At 44.2% G+C, this 17,920-nt stretch overlaps 1 protein-coding gene across 1 annotated transcript; it reads right to left on the bottom strand.

Annotated features, from left to right (window-relative positions):
* Positions 1 to 12: 12 nt before the first annotated feature.
* LOC149308655 (ras-related protein Rap-2c) lies at positions 13 to 9,422 on the bottom strand. Its single transcript, XM_089536234.1, has 4 exons — positions 9,327 to 9,422; positions 8,079 to 8,440; positions 5,211 to 5,530; positions 13 to 2,589 (listed from the first exon to the last, which is right to left on the bottom strand). Exons 2-3 carry the CDS (start codon positions 8,349 to 8,351, stop codon positions 5,252 to 5,254), a joined length of 552 nt encoding a protein of 183 aa, XP_089392360.1. The 5' UTR covers positions 8,352 to 8,440; positions 9,327 to 9,422; the 3' UTR covers positions 13 to 2,589; positions 5,211 to 5,251.
* Between the last annotated feature and the right edge of the window lie 8,498 nt (positions 9,423 to 17,920).

Here is a 17,920-nt window from a genome sequence, read left to right on the forward strand (position 1 = left end):
GCGGACGCAGCCTTGGTAATACAGGTATCTATTTTATTAAAAAAGTTACAAACAGGTGGACCGTAGGCTTGTCTTACAAAAGAAGAACAAATGAAACCAGGCGGGTGGAGTGAGGAGGCCGTTTTCTTAAAAAGGTTACAAAGCATTCGCCCATTAATTCTAGTTCGGCATTTGATCCATTTCCAGATTTTGTCTTATTTATTTTTTGGAACTTTTCACCAGCAAAATGGTACAGTACATTGGATACAGGTAGGTATAATTGCTTCAGGTACTTTTGGGCATGTTAGCGGTGTCCATGCAGACGTTTACAACGCACCACCGGAGAGTAGGTCCGCCTCAATAAAGAGTTGTGTTTGTGTGCCCTAGATAGTCATCGGGGGGTGAGTAAGAGGAGTTGGTCCTGACCTGCCATACTGTGCAACTAGGAGAAAGGGGAGCAAGTGAGCAGAAAGGAGACACTTCTTCCAGAAGCATCTCACTCTCCTCACCTCACCCCATACAAGGGGTATGAAAAACCTTGGAACAACCCGAAAACGGCCTGTTCGAAGAGCCTCCCTGAAGTGATTTGAATAGATGTGAGAATTCAGAGGCACAGGTAAGAGATGCAAGACGTGTGTGTTAATTTCTCACCCTGCGACGTACACAGAAACCCATCACTGAACATTTGGTCCCTTATCCCTTAAGACACCCAGTCTGGATCCTGTTTAGCCTTTCCTGTTAAAACTACCCCATGTGTCGACACTAATTCAGTTTTAATGAAATTTTAAAGGGCAAATAAGTGAAGAGTTTTTAGTGGCAATGCCACGCAGCTGCTCCACTCACTTGAGAAATAAGGTAGAATCTGAATTCTGTGCCCCTTTGCTAGGTATCTCCTGACACATTGCCAGGTGGGCACAGTTTGAAAGCAATCTTTTGTTGGGTGTCTTCTATTAAAGTGCGAATCTAACTTTAATGTCTGGCAGCCCCATTTCCAATTGGGGAAGCCAGAGGTTAAAAGCTAAATTCTTTTTGTTTGTAGGACTCAATGGAGACTACAGATAGTAGTCTCTACTTTCGGATGTAAAGCTGGCTCACCTCAGAGGAGTACTGCACTATTGGTGTTCCCTGCCAATAAATTCTCAGCTATTCCAGGGCGAGTCGCTCTCTCTCAGGCGTACATTCAAATGACTTAAGACAGGCTCTTGAAATCTGCAATTCTGTGGAAGCTGCAGTTATTCAAACTGAGTGTGGGTGGAAGAACAAGGTTTTTCAGATCGCTGCTAGAAAATTCTCTGAAACAAACAGTTGGGTCAAAGTCGGAACACGGCAACTATTGATAAACTCTTCATTCTGCCCTATACCTGTGCCGCTGCCCCAAAGTTTCAAGTATCCAGACAAAAACAGTTTAAAAATCAGGAGAATTCAGCAGAAGGCAACGGCTGAGCAATGCGTCTGCGCATTGAGTGACTGCTGAGGCAATTGCCCTGTCATACCAACTAATGCTCCGTTCACTGGAAAACAGGGGAGAAAGCAAATAAGAAGGGGGGAAAAGAGCAGTGCAGGACGGGCACCAAGCAAAGCTAACCAATATTGCTTCAAAATATTAATATTAGGAGAGAAAAGTCTTATTTTTTTAAAGAACTAGAAAATGTAAAGTCTTTTTTTTTTCTTTTAAATTTAGGTTTGATTTATCATGTGCTGATGTGCTCTGGCTGTCATCTTAAATCCTGTCAGGCAAACTCGCGATAGCATCTGCTCTGGGTCACAAAGCCAATGGGTTACTTCCCCTTACCAAGTTCAGTAAAGCATTGGAAACTGGGAAATGAACACAGTTAGGAGATGCATTGGTGATTTTGTAACACAATCGTTTTTGTTAAAAATAAAACAACAACCCAAAACCTCCAAGATCTGAACGCCATGTAAGAACAGAGAACACACATCATAATACAACTTGCCGGACGCCTCCAGGCCTTGCTCAGTTACTTCGCACCATGAAATGGCCACCACAGAACTTGACTCTTTTAGTATCTTTCTATGACGCCGTCACATCTAAACAGAACATTTTCCAAAGTTTCAACCAATGACATTTGGGACGAGAGGGAAACCATTTCTCTTTTTTGCAAACCAAGCATGGATGTGAGGTAATATACAGAAGTAACCATTCATTTAAGGCTCAATTTTATTCTCCACTAATTTCTCTTTCTCTCTCTCTCAAAAAGGCATTGAGTAGGTAATACTGAGTTTAGAGTTTAATAAATACAAGTTTTGGAAATCAATTAATGAAATCAAAATATTAAAAAAAAAAAAAAAGAATCTTTGCATATTAGCCGTTAATAGGAACTTAGAAAGCTATTTTTTAAAAAAAGTAACCAAAAGAGGATCAAGAGATTAAAGAACAGATTCCAAAACGTATGGTAAACATGCTAAGCGTTTCTGTCGCTGGCCGACGGGTCCCTCCACGGCCATCGCTCACCCTCTTTGTTTCGTTTTGCACTCGACGCCTGGAAACACGTGCTAAAGAGACAGGATTGATCAAGGCTCAGTTCTGCAGCCTGGGCTGGAAAGGGTTCTCCAAAGCAGCATCTGTGCAAATTTTCCTCTGAGTTTTATCTGCAGTAAAGACAAAGAGGCAGTCATGGCCAGGGCTCTGCTTCTCCCGGAGAGAACTGATACCTACTTGGTACCATGCAGGCATGCCCCCCTACTTAACTATACCTTTCAGGGGTTTCCCACTACTTACAATAAGTGACCAAAGAGTCACTTATTGCCCCTCACTAATCCCAAGACCCTGCTTAGAATCATTAAAATAGGATCTTGGAGTTGGAAGGGGCTGCAAGGCATATCTAGACCAAGCCACTGCCATTCAGGAATCCACAACTCAGAGGGAGAGAAGAGGCAGGCACAGCTCCTCCATGCATAGCCCCAGAGATGGGTGGAATACGCTCATCTTAACTACTACCACCCTGGTCTCAGACAGAGAGAAGAAACAGGCAAAGCTCTGCCATCCCTAGCCCCAAGGGCAGATGAAAGACCCTCGCTCCATCTTAACTGCTACCATCTTGGCCTAGGAGAAAGAGAACTGGCAATATCTGCTGGAGCTGATCCCCTTCCCTACCAGCATTCCTTTCTCCTTTTGTGTCATGACATTTTAGACTGTAAACCTGAGGGCAGGGAATTGTCAAATTAACAATCCGTAAGCTGCTCTGAGAATCTTTGTGGCTGAAGAGCGAGGTATAAATACTCTAAATGAAAAAGAAACTAAAGCACTTGAGAAAGACCTTTTTCTTGGCACCATCCATTTTAAGGCAGCTGTGTTGTTGTTGTTGCTTGCGTTCCAGTCCTTTCCAGTATCCCGGCTTGTTCTATTTTCCACATTTTGTCTTGGAGGGGACACACTGTCCCAAATCACACAACAGGGGCAACAGGATTACACAATAAGGTAATGGCAAGAGACAGAGAAGCTTTGAAAGAAAGGGCTGAACCCAGAGGCCAAAAGGAGGAAGAACTGATGGTGCTTAGGATGGTATGGTACACACCTGACCCCATGGGAAAGAAAGGATGTTTGGAGACCCCTGAAGCTCTGGTGAGTCCAGAACTCTGTTTGCACAGAGTGGCTACCCAGCTGCCTATAGAAAACTCACAAATAGGGTCTGAGGGCAACTGTACTGTTCTATCTCACATTCCCTAGAAGTGAACTGACTCAGATACTGGAGGTCATTTCTAGCCAACCTGAGAAGCAACCATAGACGGCCCTCACCTCCACAAATTCACCTCAATGCCTTTTTGGAGCTGGTCTATTTGGAAAAGATAACTATTTCTGCCCTATTTCTAGCATGAGAATTTATTTTGAGTAGAGGGCCATACTCACCCCTGACAAGACTGGTCCTTATGCTAAGGGATCTTGGAGACTAACTGTGTGAAAGACATTGTAGTGCAAGCTTTCTTAGACTTGATCTACTTCCTCAGGTGCTAAGTCAATGAAAGCTTCTGCTACAACATCTTTTGATCAGTTAGTTTCAAAGGTGCTACGACATCCCTTTGCACACTGATATTCCAGACAAACCTGGATATGTCTCTGAACTTTGGCCCCTGTTCATCAGCTAAGATTTTGCCTGGTATGAGAGGATACTTTCCACTCCGGTAAGTTAGAAAAAGAGAACCTTCTCCTGGCCTCTGAAAGGCTATCTGTGATCAGAAAATTCCAAATAAATTTAATACGTTTGGTGGAAGAGTAACAGAGACAGAAAAGCCACACTGCATGTTATAAGAAGGAAGTTTCAGATGAGGGAAAGACCACCACGAAAGCCTTCCCCAATGTCACTGCTTCAGTTTTAGTCCATCTGAAGTCGCTGGCATGGGTTTCAACACACACTCTGACAGTAATGGGTGCTGCTATCAGGAGTCCTCCTGGAAAACTCAAGTGACGGCTGACGCATAACTTTCGCAACCTCTTGCCTCGTCTGAGCCAAGAGACCGCCTTCTCATGCTGTGGAGAAGTACAATCGGCATGGACAGGGGCTTTTCCTTCTCTCTCTCTGTCAAGACCATTTTTATAAGACAAAGTTCAGATCAACATGCATGAGGGCTTTGGAGTGAGGTATCTGGATCGGTGGGACAAGCCTCTTTCATTTTAGATGGCAACCTCACCCTTGCCATCTAGGTTGATGAGCCAGAAAAAATGGGGGAGACTGCCTTTGGAGACACCTAAGATTTTCATTCCTGTATGATAAGGGAAACACAGCTCTTGGAAAGTGAGCTTTTGGGACCACAGCTGTGCTGGCTGGGAGTGACAGTTCTGGGATTGGAGACCCTCCACCTAAGTTACATATCCAACTCTGGAAAAGTCTTTATGCAAGACACTTGCATATGCTGCTGAAGCCACCTGAAACACCAACACACACTGGCAGAAGAGGCGGAAAGTTGTATTTCTGGAGCCATCCTCAAACACTACCCAGCCAGATCCAGTAGATCTAAGTCAAGCCTACTAAATCTAGTACTAGCCTTATATAAACTCCACTGAGTAGCCTTGGAGAAGCAGTTACCCTCTCCCTCTTTGTTCCTACCCACCTGCCCATCAGTTTTCCTTAACAAACCTGTCATGGGATGCCTGCAGTAAAAGCAGAGAAGTATGACTTCTTTATCGATAGGCTCCAGGATTCACTCCAAGCCTAACAGCTTGGGGAATGGATAAGTGTGGCTGCAAGTGTGTCAAGTATGGATCTTCTACCAACCTGCTCTTGTATGGCCATGATTGAGGTTTCGCTTCTCTCTTTCACTGGACAACGCAGGTTGTACAACACTGGTCCTGCTTTTCAGGCAAGGATGCATAGTTCATTTGCCTCACGATCTCTGCAAACAGTTCATCCACCATGGTCTTGCTCTTGGCAGATGTCTCCATGAAAGGACAGCCCCACTCCTGAGCCAACGCTCGGCCTTCGGCTGACAAGACCTCCCGCTCTGATTCCAGGTCGACTTTATTTCCCACCAGGATGAGGGGAACCTTTTCGTATCTCTTCACACGGACAATTTGGTCCCTCATTGGCTTGATGTCCTGAGGAAGAAATCAGACTTGTAAATGGACTCTATTCTGGTAGTTGTCCTATACCAAAACAACTGCAGTATCTAACTAGGCTCAGTCTCACTTTTTTGCTTGTGGGGCAGAAAGCAAAGCTGGCTATGCTGAGAAGGGATGAACAGTATTCATTCAGGGGAGTAGTTCTCAACTTCTGGTCCTTCAGATATTTAGGATTTCGACTCTCAGTAGAGCCAGCCAGTATGGAAAAAGGCAAAGGGTCCTGGGAGCAGAAGTGCAAACATCTGGAGAGCTGAAGGTTAAGAACCACTGATTTAGGTGCCAGAACAAGACCAGTGGCCTAAATACCCTCAAGGCACCAGATTATGTCTGATCTTGGAAGCAAAGCAGGGACAGCTCTAACTAGTACTTGGATGGGAGACCTCTAATGAATCCCAGGTGCTGTAGGCTCTATTTAAGGCAAAGAAACTGGGGGGAAAAACTACTTCTGGGATTCCAGAAGCCTGCAATGAGCATGATAACACTCCTAGGTTTTGTTGCCAGCCTGGGAATGCAAAAAACATCTGGCAAGACACAATCCTTGGGCGAGGGTCTAAAAGTTGCAGAGACCTCCAACAGACACTTTCCTCCAATGAGAACGACAACACAACTTTCCTACTTTATTGCCTGACTATAAAAAGCCTCACAAGATCTGCAGCATCTTGGACAGAAGCAATTAAATACTGAAAGCTACCATTATTAATGCAATCACACTAGAAGGCGTACGCCTACTTCTTTTTGATCAGCAGTGGTTAAAAAACCCAAAGCCCTCAAGCAACTGAAGTGCAAGAGAGCCTTGTTGGCAAACCCAAGGGGGATAAAAGGCATTTGGAACAGGCGCGAGGTCTTGAGGGGTTATTAATTTGTCTTTCTTCTGGAACATACAAGATAGCATGCGCAAGGAAGAGACACAGCCAAAAGGAGATAGGAAAGGAATGCCAAGGAAAAAGGTCTGAGATAGCATTTATCTAGCTATGCATCCGTGCAGATATGCTCTTTGCAAAGATATGCCTCTTTGTGTGGGTGGAACAGGCTCTGCCAAGAAGCTGGAGTCAGTTCAACTCCAAAAGTTAACTGCTGCCAGGAAGGAGCCTTGACAGAGTCTTCAAAAGGGCTGGATCCTGCATTTTTCCCATGCTCTCCTTCTCACCTTAGGTCCTTTCAGGTTACAAGAGGCTCTTTTCAGATGCCAGACTGTAACTCTTCATACCTGAGCTACAAACAAGGAGAACAGTTCTGTAGGAGACTCTTTCTGCTGGTTTTGCCAGCCAGCCCCTCAGAAAATAAACCTAACATTCAAGATACCAGGACAGGAGGTAAGGTATATGGGTACAATGCCCAGATTCTAAACTAACCATGATCTCCAAACTAAGGCATTCAGAGATGAAAAATCAAGGCAAGAGGATTAGAAGAAGGTATCTAAAAGCAAATGAATTTATTTTTCAAACCTATTGCAAAATTGATGTCACATAAACCAGGTGCCAAGATGCCACAAGGTCTCTCTACATTATTATCATTGCATCTGAGGAAGTAGACTGAAGCCTAGGAAGCCTCCTGCTGCCAAATTCTTTTAGCTAGCCTCAAACATACTGCAACATCTCTGTATAGATTATTATTCTCTTTAAAGACAAAATCAGCAACAAAGCTTCAGATATTGTAAAGCGGACCACAACCTGATGTCAGAAACAGACTTCAGTACTCAGATCTAGCAAATATGCATTGAGTTGAAGGATATCTCTGGAACACCAACTACAGACACATCCCTTAAAAATAACTATCTAAGGAAGTACTAGTCTTTGATAACTAATAATAAAATAATAATAATCGTAAGCCGCTCTGAGAGCCTTTAGGGCTGAAGGGCGGGGTATAAATACCGTAAAATAACATTTGGTGATCAAATCCACCATTGATACATTGCAGATATCAACACATTAAAACTTGCAGTTGTCTAAGGCTCTTCAAGCAGTCAAAAGGCAAACAAGGTCCAGGATATATGGCAGACTGTGTCTCCCACTATGAACCCTCCCAATTGTTCAGTTCTTTGGGGGAAGGCTTTCTTTAGGTCTCACCGCCATCATCAAGGGCCATTTTGTGAGGATGCCTTCTTGGTGGCTGCTTCCAGACGGTGGAAGGTAGGTCAGCCCCTTCTCTGCCCTCCATTTCCCAGCAGGCAAAAGCTTTGCTGCTTAACCCGGGCCTTTGGGTATCAACTGTCTGTTGCAGAGGGTCTTTTAATTGGGATGTATAGTATTTTGTTGCCGTCTCTTCGTGTTGTTTCCAACTTTCAGCAACCCTATCATGGGGTTTTCTTGGCAAGATAATGATAAATACACTATATGCAATAGTGTATTTATCATTATAATATTTAACTACCTTTTTAAAAACAGTTTTAAATTAATGTTTTCAGCTGCCACAGTTTTAACTCAAATTTGTGAGCCGTGGAAGAAAAACAGGATGTGCATCCATTAAGCAAATAAAACCATTAAAAACAAACCAACCAAAAAAACCCCGCAGCTGTTTTCATTACCTGAAAAGACTGTTGGTTTACCAAACTGTAAACTAGGATGAACCCTTGGCCATTTTTAATGTAGAGGTCTCTCATGGAAGCAAACTGTTCGGTCCCTGCGGTATCCAAGATTTCAAGTACTGACGGGGAGCAGTCCACTTCGATCTCCTTCCGGTAGAAGTCTTCGATGGTGGGGTCGTACTTCTCGATGAACGTCCCGGTCACGAACTGGACGGTCAGGGCCGACTTACCCACCCCCCCACTCCCGAGAACCACGACTTTGTACTCCCTCATGGGCGCTGCCTTCCTCGCTGCCCAGCATAAAACAGGGATGCTACCCACCAGGAGGCGGAGGGTCAGGAACGGCAAGGCAGCACAGCGGGCTAGGAGGCAAAGAGAGAGAAGCATCATCAGCATCATCATCTCAATAACAATAGACGTTGCTACCGAGTTGTTGCCCCCAAAAAGAGCTTTATCAGAGGGAGGTCCCGAACTCCGGCCTTCCAGACGTTTTGAACTTCAGTTCCCAGAATCCCAGGCAACTGGGAAGAATTGCCGGACCTGATCCCCTTCGCCACTGCCATTCCCTTCTCCTTTTGTGTCACGTCTTTTTAGATTGTAAGCCTGAGGGCAGGGAACCGAGTATAAATGCTCTAAATGAATAAATAAATGGGCCAAGATGGCTGATGTTCCTGGGAGCCAAAGCCCAAAACCCCTAAACGCTTCTGCGGAAGTAAGAACGCTTTAATGTAGCAAAGCTCCTGCTGCCAACCCCTTTCTTTCGGTGAGTCTCCAAGATGCTACAAGGTCTCTCTACAGTGATTATTAACATGGCTATATCATTTAATGATGATGATGATGATATAATAATAATAATAGGGCATCTGAGGAATTAGGCTGAAGTCTCTGAAAGCTCCTGCTGCCAATTCTTTCTTTCTTTCAGTGAGTCTCAAAGGTGCTACAAGGTCTCTCTACATCATTATTATCATTGCATCTGAGGAAGGAGACCGAAGCCTAGCATGACTCCTGCTGCCAACCCTTCTTTCAATAAGTCCCAAAGGTGCCACAAGGTCTCTTTGCAGACTGAGTCTACAGACGAACATGGCTGTATCGCTGAGCCCTATAGGGATAGATGGAACTGCTCCAAGGCTGGCCTGTCCTGGCTGCCTGCCTGCCTGCCTGCCTGCCTTCAATGGGGCTCTGGGGCCCCTCTTTCCTCCTCCCCTGGAGAAAGAGACGGAAGGGCAGCCCTGGGGCCTCCTGGCTTACCTCCGTCCGGCTCTCCAGCCCCAAAGGCCCCGCTGCCGCCGGCACTGCTGCTCCTTCCGCCGCTGCTCACTCCATGGCCGTCGCTCGCTGCTAAGAGCCGAGGGAACCGCCCGCCGCCCTCCCGCCCGACCCACCCGGAAGCATTTCTCCAGGGCACCGCTCACACCACTTCCGGGAACATACACACCACTTCCGGTTATATACACATACTTCCTGCGGTGTCGCCACAGTTAAAGCTGACTAGAGCTTTTTAATATATTACATTATGTATTTCAATCTATTTCTACCAAGCACTAAGGCCTTACAAGAATAATAAAAAGGCTCCGCGGCCTACACTTCCGGTGCGCGGAGCCCACTTCCGGCGCTCTATCTCGGCTTCTCTATGGTATTAGGCCTTAAAGCCTTACTGGAGCCTTCCGATAAGAATATAAAGGCCACCTCGGCGTTAAACATAAAAAGATGTTTCGTTATCATTTGTGTGTTTGGAAAATGAACGCTTTTAATGCCTTTTCCTAGAAATAAATGCTTTGGGGAGGTTCCCACCATAGAGACGGCGAGGCCCAGAGCGTCCCCATGTACCATTATGTATATTATAGACAATGGCGGCTACCGGAAGTCCCGCCTCTCGCCATAGAATTGTGGCTGTTTTTTTCCTAGCGCACTACCGGAAGTGGCCTCAATAGGGAACTTAATTAGTGTAACACTCAGCTAAACCATCAATCTGTACTTAATTAGGAGTGATTGGGAAAGCCTTGCACCAGTTTAAGGGTGCATCTGCACTGTAGAAATAATGCAGTTTGACACCACTTTAAACTGCCCTGACTCCAGCTAACAGAATCCTGGGATTTGTAGTTTTGTGAGGCACTGAGACCTTGCAAAACTACAAATCCCAGGATTCCATATAATGGAGCTACAATAATCCACCCCAAATCCTAATCCATGTACAGCCATGTGTCCTGGCATAACAATGGTGTCTGTTCCAAAGACGTGTCAAAGGTCCAAAACCCACTGCAGAAATAATCAAATTTGAGACTGCTTTAACTGCCCTGGCTCAGTGCTAGGGAATTCTGGGATTTGTAGTTTTGTGAGATATTGAGCATTCTGTCTCGGAGAGCTCTGGAGCCACAATAAACTACAATTCCCAGGATCCCCTTGCGCTGAGCCAAGGGACTTAAAGCGGTCTCAAACTGGGTTATTTCTGCAGTGTGTTTTGGACCATAAGCAGTGATTCCCAAACTTTGGTCCTCCAGGTATTTTGGACTTCAGTTCTCAGAAGCCTCTGGTCTGGGATTCTGGGAGCTGAAGTCCAAAACACCTGGGAAGCCAGAGTTTGGGGATCACTGATCTAAATTAAAAGCACAAAGACACACTTTTCCTCTAAAGTTGGTCCAATTGTCAGTTTTGTCAGGGAATTAGTTGACTTTTTCCCTATGTGTTTCCTTCTATCTAATGACTGGAATGTCCTTTCTCTGAGAGCCGCTAGGTGTCAACCCAGGATTTCCCTAAATCTCTCAGACCCAAAGATCCCCCATAATCATGGGATCTCTCTGTCAAATGACCACATTGAATGCCATTTTGGAATTGAGGGGATTTCCAAAGATACATAACCCTCTTTCTCTTTAATAATTTGCAAAGTTCAGCCTTGTTGCAAGTAAAAGGGAATATAGGTCCTTGAGGGGATTTCCAAAGATGATATGTAACCCTCTTTCCCCTTAATAATTTGCAACGTTCAGCCTTGTTGTCAAAGGGAATAGGAGGGAGAAATAGATGTCTTCCTCTATTAAAAAATAACCTGTAAGTAACTGCAACATAACATTTTTCAAACAGAGGAAAGTGAGCATCTCAATTATAGAAATACATACGCATTGAATAGAAATACATAGGCAAAAACCATTATCTGGTCAGCTTTTTAAAGAATATCCCACCGGAATTGCAACTTAAGGGTTTGTCCAGTGAATGACTTTTCTGTTTATTGCCTGGTTACTCCCTGGTTATTCACAGGATAAGGGCTCTTGTGTTAATCTCATTTTAATGTTAATTGTGCGATTTTCACGGATTAATCACTGTTTAAACTCCACATTTTCCCCCTGTGTGATAAACTCCTTAGCAGGAGCATGTGCAGAATGCCTTTTCTCCATGTCTAAATATAAGTTGCTGGACATCTTCCAGTAGGGAAACTGATACCTGGGAACGGCTGGTGGGCAAAAACTTGGGACCTTATCAGAGGAGGGAAACTGGAAGTATAATCCAATGGCAATCCGAACGCAATCGTGAGGTTTCACGTTATTGCGTGAGAGGCGATCACATGCAAATTCGGGTAATGGCAAGCTATTTTCGGGCAATGGGAAGCCAGTTCGAACGCAATTTGAATTCACGTAAATTCGCTGAACTAGAGAATTCACATGAATGCGTTCTGGCCCCACTTTCTTTTCATTTGAAATTAAAAAATTCCTCACTCCTTGGACAAAGACCCATTGTGTTCAATAGGACAGACCCTGTGGAAGGACAAAACGTTGAGCGAGCAGCACAAAAATTGGCCGACAAGGCAGACTTGCTGGGGGAGAAAAGGCTGCCCTGTCCTGCTGCCTCTTTTCAGATCCTCTCTATCTCAAGAGTCTTGGCACAGCAAGCAGCACACAGAGTCCCACCCAGAGAAGCTTATGGTCTAATTTTAGCCCTGACGTGATCCTGAATGGGAGTAACATACTCATTGGAAGGGACTCTGGGGAGCAGGAAGGAGAGGAGAAAGGGAAGGTCACAATAATAAGATTATCTGGCCGCTTCGGTTCACCCTGCCAGCCTCGAGCCTCTTCTCTTCTGCTGGCCTATGGAGGATGGCCAAGAAGAGGAGAGAAAGCTGGCCAGGATTTAAAGCCAAGGTGGACAGATGGATTGATGGTGGCAAAGGTAAACTCAGGTTGCTTCATTCCCAGCAATGGCCTGGCCACCAGAGAATCATTTTGCAAACAAATGCAGGGCCAGGCGTTGATGATAAGTGCAGAATGTATTTACAACCTCTGTTTCTCTGCATGGCAGAAATAATGCAGTTTTTTGTGGGTTTTTTCGTGTTATATGGCCAAGTTGTAGAAGAGTTTATTCCTGAGAGTTTAGGAATAAAGTCTTCTAGAACATGGCCACCTAGCCCGAAAAACCCACACAAATCTATGGATGCCGGTCATGAAAGCCTTCGACTTCACATTAGAAATAATGCAGTTTGACAGCGCTTTAACTGCCATGGTTCAGTGCTATAGGAACCTGGGATCTTTATTTTGTTGTGACATCCAGAGCTCTCCGTCAGAGGAGGATAAATATCTCACGAAACGACAAATCCCAGGATTTTGGCTTTTGAATATGGTGAAGAGAAGTTATTTGCAGAGCGGGGATGCATCCAGGATTGTCAGATTTTGCAACTGGCTGGGAAAAAAATCCCTCCCAATGGAAAACCCAAAATGCCTGCATTGAGGCAGGTGCAAAAATACACTTTCGAGGTGCTTTCTCCAACTTGATAACTTCCCATCGTGTTGGGTTAAATGTCCCATCACTCTCCTGTCAACTCAATTCCAAAGATAAGCCACTGCCACATTTGCGGCACAGGTTGGAGAAAAATTACTCCTGAGTGATTATAATGCCCATAATCCCCCAGCCAACATAAGTACTGGCAGCACAGCATGGGAAAAATTACTTTGGGGGACTACAGCTCCCATAATCTCCCGGATAATTTGTTGCACACAGTACATGCTGCCATATATTTTCAGCACAGCTCAAAAAAATTGTTGTGAAGGTCTATAACTGCCACAGTCCCCAGCATTAAAGAGCATCTACTGCCACATAATGTGAACAGGAGTGCAGATATCATAACTGCAAAGGGGGACAAGGCACTGCAAAATGTGGTGCTTCCAAGAAAAATGCAGGACATCACCAAATAAAAGCTGCAAGCACTAATATAAATGTAAGTCCATGCTTCTTTGTTATGCTCGAAATGGAGGACATTTTGGAATTCCTCCTGGAGAGAAGGTTGAAATGGAGGATGTGTCCTGGAAGAGGAGGACATGTCTCGCCACCCCGACTCTGAAGCACTGCTTAAGGAAATTACATTTGGGGATGATAACTCCCATAACCCCCCAGCCAGCATCCAATAAAGCATGGTTCCCAATTTTTGGTCCTCTAGATGTTTTGGACTTCAGATTTCCATAATTCTTAACTGTTGCCTTAGTTGGCTGGGGCTTCCAGGATCTGAAGTCCAAAAGAAATGGAGGACCAACCATTGCATTAAAGTGTACCCACCTCCAATATTTGCGGCACTGTTTGAGCAAAAATTACTTTTGGAACTACAGTGACCAGAATCATCCTGAAATTTAGGGAGCTTATAGCCAGCACAAATAAGATTTTGTGGCTTCTGCTGAGGACCTGGCCATTTCCAACGCATGTGCCATTTGCAGAGCTGAGGCTCAAGCATTTTGTGCTTGTTGAAAAGGCGCTCATGACTCAGGCGTGCTTCAGAGAGCGCCACGCCTTGCCGGCGGTTCCTCCAGAGCCGCAAAATGTGTCACATCATGCCTCTGAAATATGCACCCCATGCTCTGCTCTCTCCCTCGGTTCGGCATCAATCAGGTTGGATAAACAGAGAACGCCTAGCAGAAAATAGCCGGGTAGATATAAATGGATTTGAAAGATGGGAGTGGTAGCCTTAGTCATTAAATTGCAAGGCCCCAATCGTGACACCATGAAGTTCTTTACTTGGTCTGGTTCTGTTCTTTGTGTAGCAAAATGACAAAAGACTAGAAGAGAGAGACAGTGAATCCACTCCAGAAGAGAGAAACAAAGGTTCCTGTATTAGTTCCAAACCTAGCACTTTCCCTGATCTATCTGCTTGATTAATTTCCTTAATTTTATGCATGGAAAAGGGAACAATGATATTCAAGCAAAACATATAAAAGGGTGTCATTTAAAAAATGGAACCTATGGGCGAGCTCTTCCTTTTGTCCCCAGTTGCACGCTTTTGTAGCACATGGTGCATGCCTGTGATACGTGACACTTCATATTTACTTTGCTTAATTGGCCGCCTAGTTAGGAAGAAGTCCCTGTTAGCAAGAATAGAGAAAAGGGGGCTGGCACAATGGGTCAGTCAATTAACCTGGGTTTTTTTTGAAGCGCTTGTTCAAAATAGGCTTCAGTACAGGAGAAAAGAGAACATTTGAAGGGATCGTGGCCTTCTATCTGCACCAGTCCTTCTATGGACGCAGTAGGACAGCTTTCTTTTTGCAGTCACTGAATTAAGAGCAATGCTTAAACTCTTTTGCACTAGGATATAATTCTAGTGTTTGAAAACAACAGGCATTGTAGGCATTTGTTGGGATCTTGTTGGTGTCACCCCAGTGCAGTAACATATGTTGTCACCCCCAGAGAGACAATATGGGGACAACCATCTCTCTCTCTCTCTCTCTCTCTCTCACACACACACACACACACGGTATATACGATACCTTATATCACAGACTATGGAGTTTATCACACGGGGGGAATGTCTCTTAATTTAGAATGAAAAGTGGGGCCAGAACGCATTCACATGACTTCGCTAGTTCAGCGAATTTGTGAGTTTGAACCACGTTTGAACTGACTTCTCATTACCCGAAATAGCTTGCCATTGCCCGAAATCGCGTGTATCACGCAATAACGTGAAAACCCATGATTGCGTTCGGATTGCCATTGGATTATACTTCCAATTTCCCTTTTCTGATAACGTCCATTTTCAGGTATCTTACCTTTTATAGCCATTGGCCCAGACTCTGCATCCCAATCTTTGTTTCATAACCTAATGAATCCATAGCTATGTTGAAGAACTGCAGCAAAACCTGGTTAGTGAATTGCAAAAGTATGCATCCAGCCACTGCAAGATTACTCCAACATGCACCAGACACTTCTGATGTGCGTCAGATACAGAAGTTCATTGGACATTTCAGATGCACGCTGGACACTTCTCATGTGCATAGGGTACGCCTGTTGCATGTTGGTCAGTTCTGATATGCATTGGTGTCCATTGAGCATTGGGTCATAGGGTATCAGTAACTCCACTGTTTACCATTTACACTGGGGGCCTGCATGTAACAACATCATAGTGAATCACCTTAGATCAGCGGTTCTCAACCTCTGGGTCGCAACCCCTTGGGGAGTCGAATGACCCCTTCATAGGGTTCACCTAAGACCATCGGAAAACACATATTTCCAATTGTCTTAGGAACCAAGACGCCACAGTTTTATGGTTGGGAGCCACCACAACATGAGGAACTGTATTAAAGAATCACGGCATTAGGAAGGTTGAGAACCCCTTCCCTAGGTGAAGAGGGATGTTGTGAAACTACTCAGTTTGATTCAATTCATGCTTAAAGCCACTGACGAAGATGCAAGCCCCAAGCAGAATGCCAGATACTGTAAACTGATTGAGCGCCATGGATATCTCCTTCAAGGCTTAGATAAAACCCAGAGTGGATTTATCACCCCACTGACATGAGGGCCACTGCAGAATTTTGTTTTCTAAAATCCTGATTTCTTTTCTATGAAATTTCCAGTCATGCTTTGCCCCTGGGACCCAGGTTCAGACTTTGACAGAGACAGGGAACCAGAAGGACAGGGAGACATGCCAGCAGTCACAACACGCAAGCATGGACTCATCAATACCTACCACAGCTATTAAATTAGCTTAAATTATGTATTTAAATTAACTTATGTATTTATACAGTAGGTCCTTGTTATCCGTTGGGGCTTGGTTCCAGGATCCCTCATGTATAACAAAAACCTTGGATGCTCAAGTCCCGTTAAATATAATCATAGAATCGTAGCGTTGGAAGAGACCCAAGAAGGGCCCTGACCCAGTCCAACCCCATTCTTCTGCCATGCAGGAACTCTCAATCAAAGCATCCCCAAAAGATGGCCATCCAGCCTCTGTTTAAATACTTCCAAGGAAGGAGATGGCATAGCAAAATCATGTCCCTTATATACAATGGAAAAAATCAAGGTTTGCTATTTGGAATTTATACTGTTTATAAAATATTTCAAAGCCGTGGATGCTTGAATCCGTGGATAAAAAAACTGGATAAGGAGGGCTGACTGTATGTCTTTGTTCGAAGCATTTATACAGGAAATGTTGGTTATCAGACAGCTGCAAGAGGCTGTCATCCCATAAACAATCCTTATGAGGTTGTTGCTGACGACTGACCATTCGGGAGGAAGCAACGCTCTTGTCTCAACTGCTGGCTCTTGTTTGCAAAGAAACTTGCACCTTGTATTGCAAATTGCCCATGTTTCCAGACTTGCTCTTGGACTGACAGATTGGATTCATTGCTATGTCCTACCGACCTGAATTGCTTGGACTCAGATCTGTAACTGGTTGGTACACTCCTATATACAACCGGGTCTGCGACTGTCTCATCTCTGATGGACTTTGCTTGGTACTTTGCCCAAGACAGGAATTTTATACAACACACTTAAAAACATCCAATAAAAAAGACAAGACATTGACCAATTCCAAAATACTGTACGAAAGTCCCTTCCCACCCTGAAAAGTGGTGCATCCCATCCTTTCATGGATTTCGACTATGGATCCAACTTCTCATTTAATCCTCATTCCTTCCCACCGAACGCCGCTTTCAAGGCTGTGACTCATCAAACTGGAGACTTGGAAAAGTAAACTCCTATTTATTAAACGTGTCGATATGGGTTCATAAAAAACATAAAGAGAGAATTTTATACACTTTATTAAAAGATCCAGGAAAAAAATAAAAATAAAAATAAAACGGTAACAATATAGAAGTAACATAGTAAAATGAGTCGCATATTATGCACGTTTCTAGAAAGCACGAACAAGCACTACAGCGATATAAACGTGGCAAAAAAGGAAAAGAAATCCAAAGCATACACCTTTCGCTAGCAGCCGAGGGAGCGGTCTTTTTACAGGCCTAGGACCATCCAAATTTGCATCACAGCAGAACCTCTCCACATTTAGGATGGAGAGAAACCCCATTGATTCCCACCGAAGTTGCTTCAATTGGAGTGCATTTTCTTGCCATTTTGAACAACGCGCCTGCGCTTTCTTCTCGCACGAAACCCATGGGAGAAGAAAACATCCGAGATGCTCTCTTAAGGCCAACGCATCATTCAAAAATGCACACCGGGTACGTTTCAAAGATTAAACCCGTTCCTTTAAAGTCATCCCTGTCGGTATCAAATGAACAAGCGAGGAAGAAGAAATGTTTGAATTACGCACCTCGCACGTTTCCTGGTGATAGCAAGAGATCACAGGTGTTGGCTTGACTGAAATTAAAAAATAATCTGGATTTAGCATTGGTTATAACTGGGGTTCAAACAAAAGTCGAACAAATTTGGCTGCACAAAATGGTAAATGACAGTTCAGGATGGGAACCCTTTCTTTATCTGGTGTGAAAGTTGGAGCTTAGAGTATGAAACCTGGCCAAACTTGTAGAGATTTCCTTCTTTTTAAAGGATTATCTGTTGTTGGTGAAGCATTGTTTTACATTACAATTCAGAATGGTGTGTGTGTGTGTGTTTGTATATACACACACAACACACACACACAAAGT

Source organism: Sceloporus occidentalis, unplaced genomic scaffold, assembly GCF_023333645.1.
Source record: "Sceloporus occidentalis isolate IW3139 unplaced genomic scaffold, rSceOcc1.0.p SCAF_8, whole genome shotgun sequence".
Lineage (NCBI taxonomy): Eukaryota > Metazoa > Chordata > Lepidosauria > Squamata > Phrynosomatidae > Sceloporus > Sceloporus occidentalis.

Excerpts from the sequence above, each read along its gene's own strand:
- LOC149308655 (XM_089536234.1), bottom strand. The coding sequence starts at position 8,351 with ATGAGGGAGTACAAAGTCGTGGTTCTCGGGAGTGGGGGGGTGGGTAAG. Across the intron at positions 5,531-8,078 it reads TAAACCAACAGTCTTTTCAG|GACATCAAGCCAATGAGGGA; the intron begins GTAATGAAAACA and ends TTTCTTCCTCAG.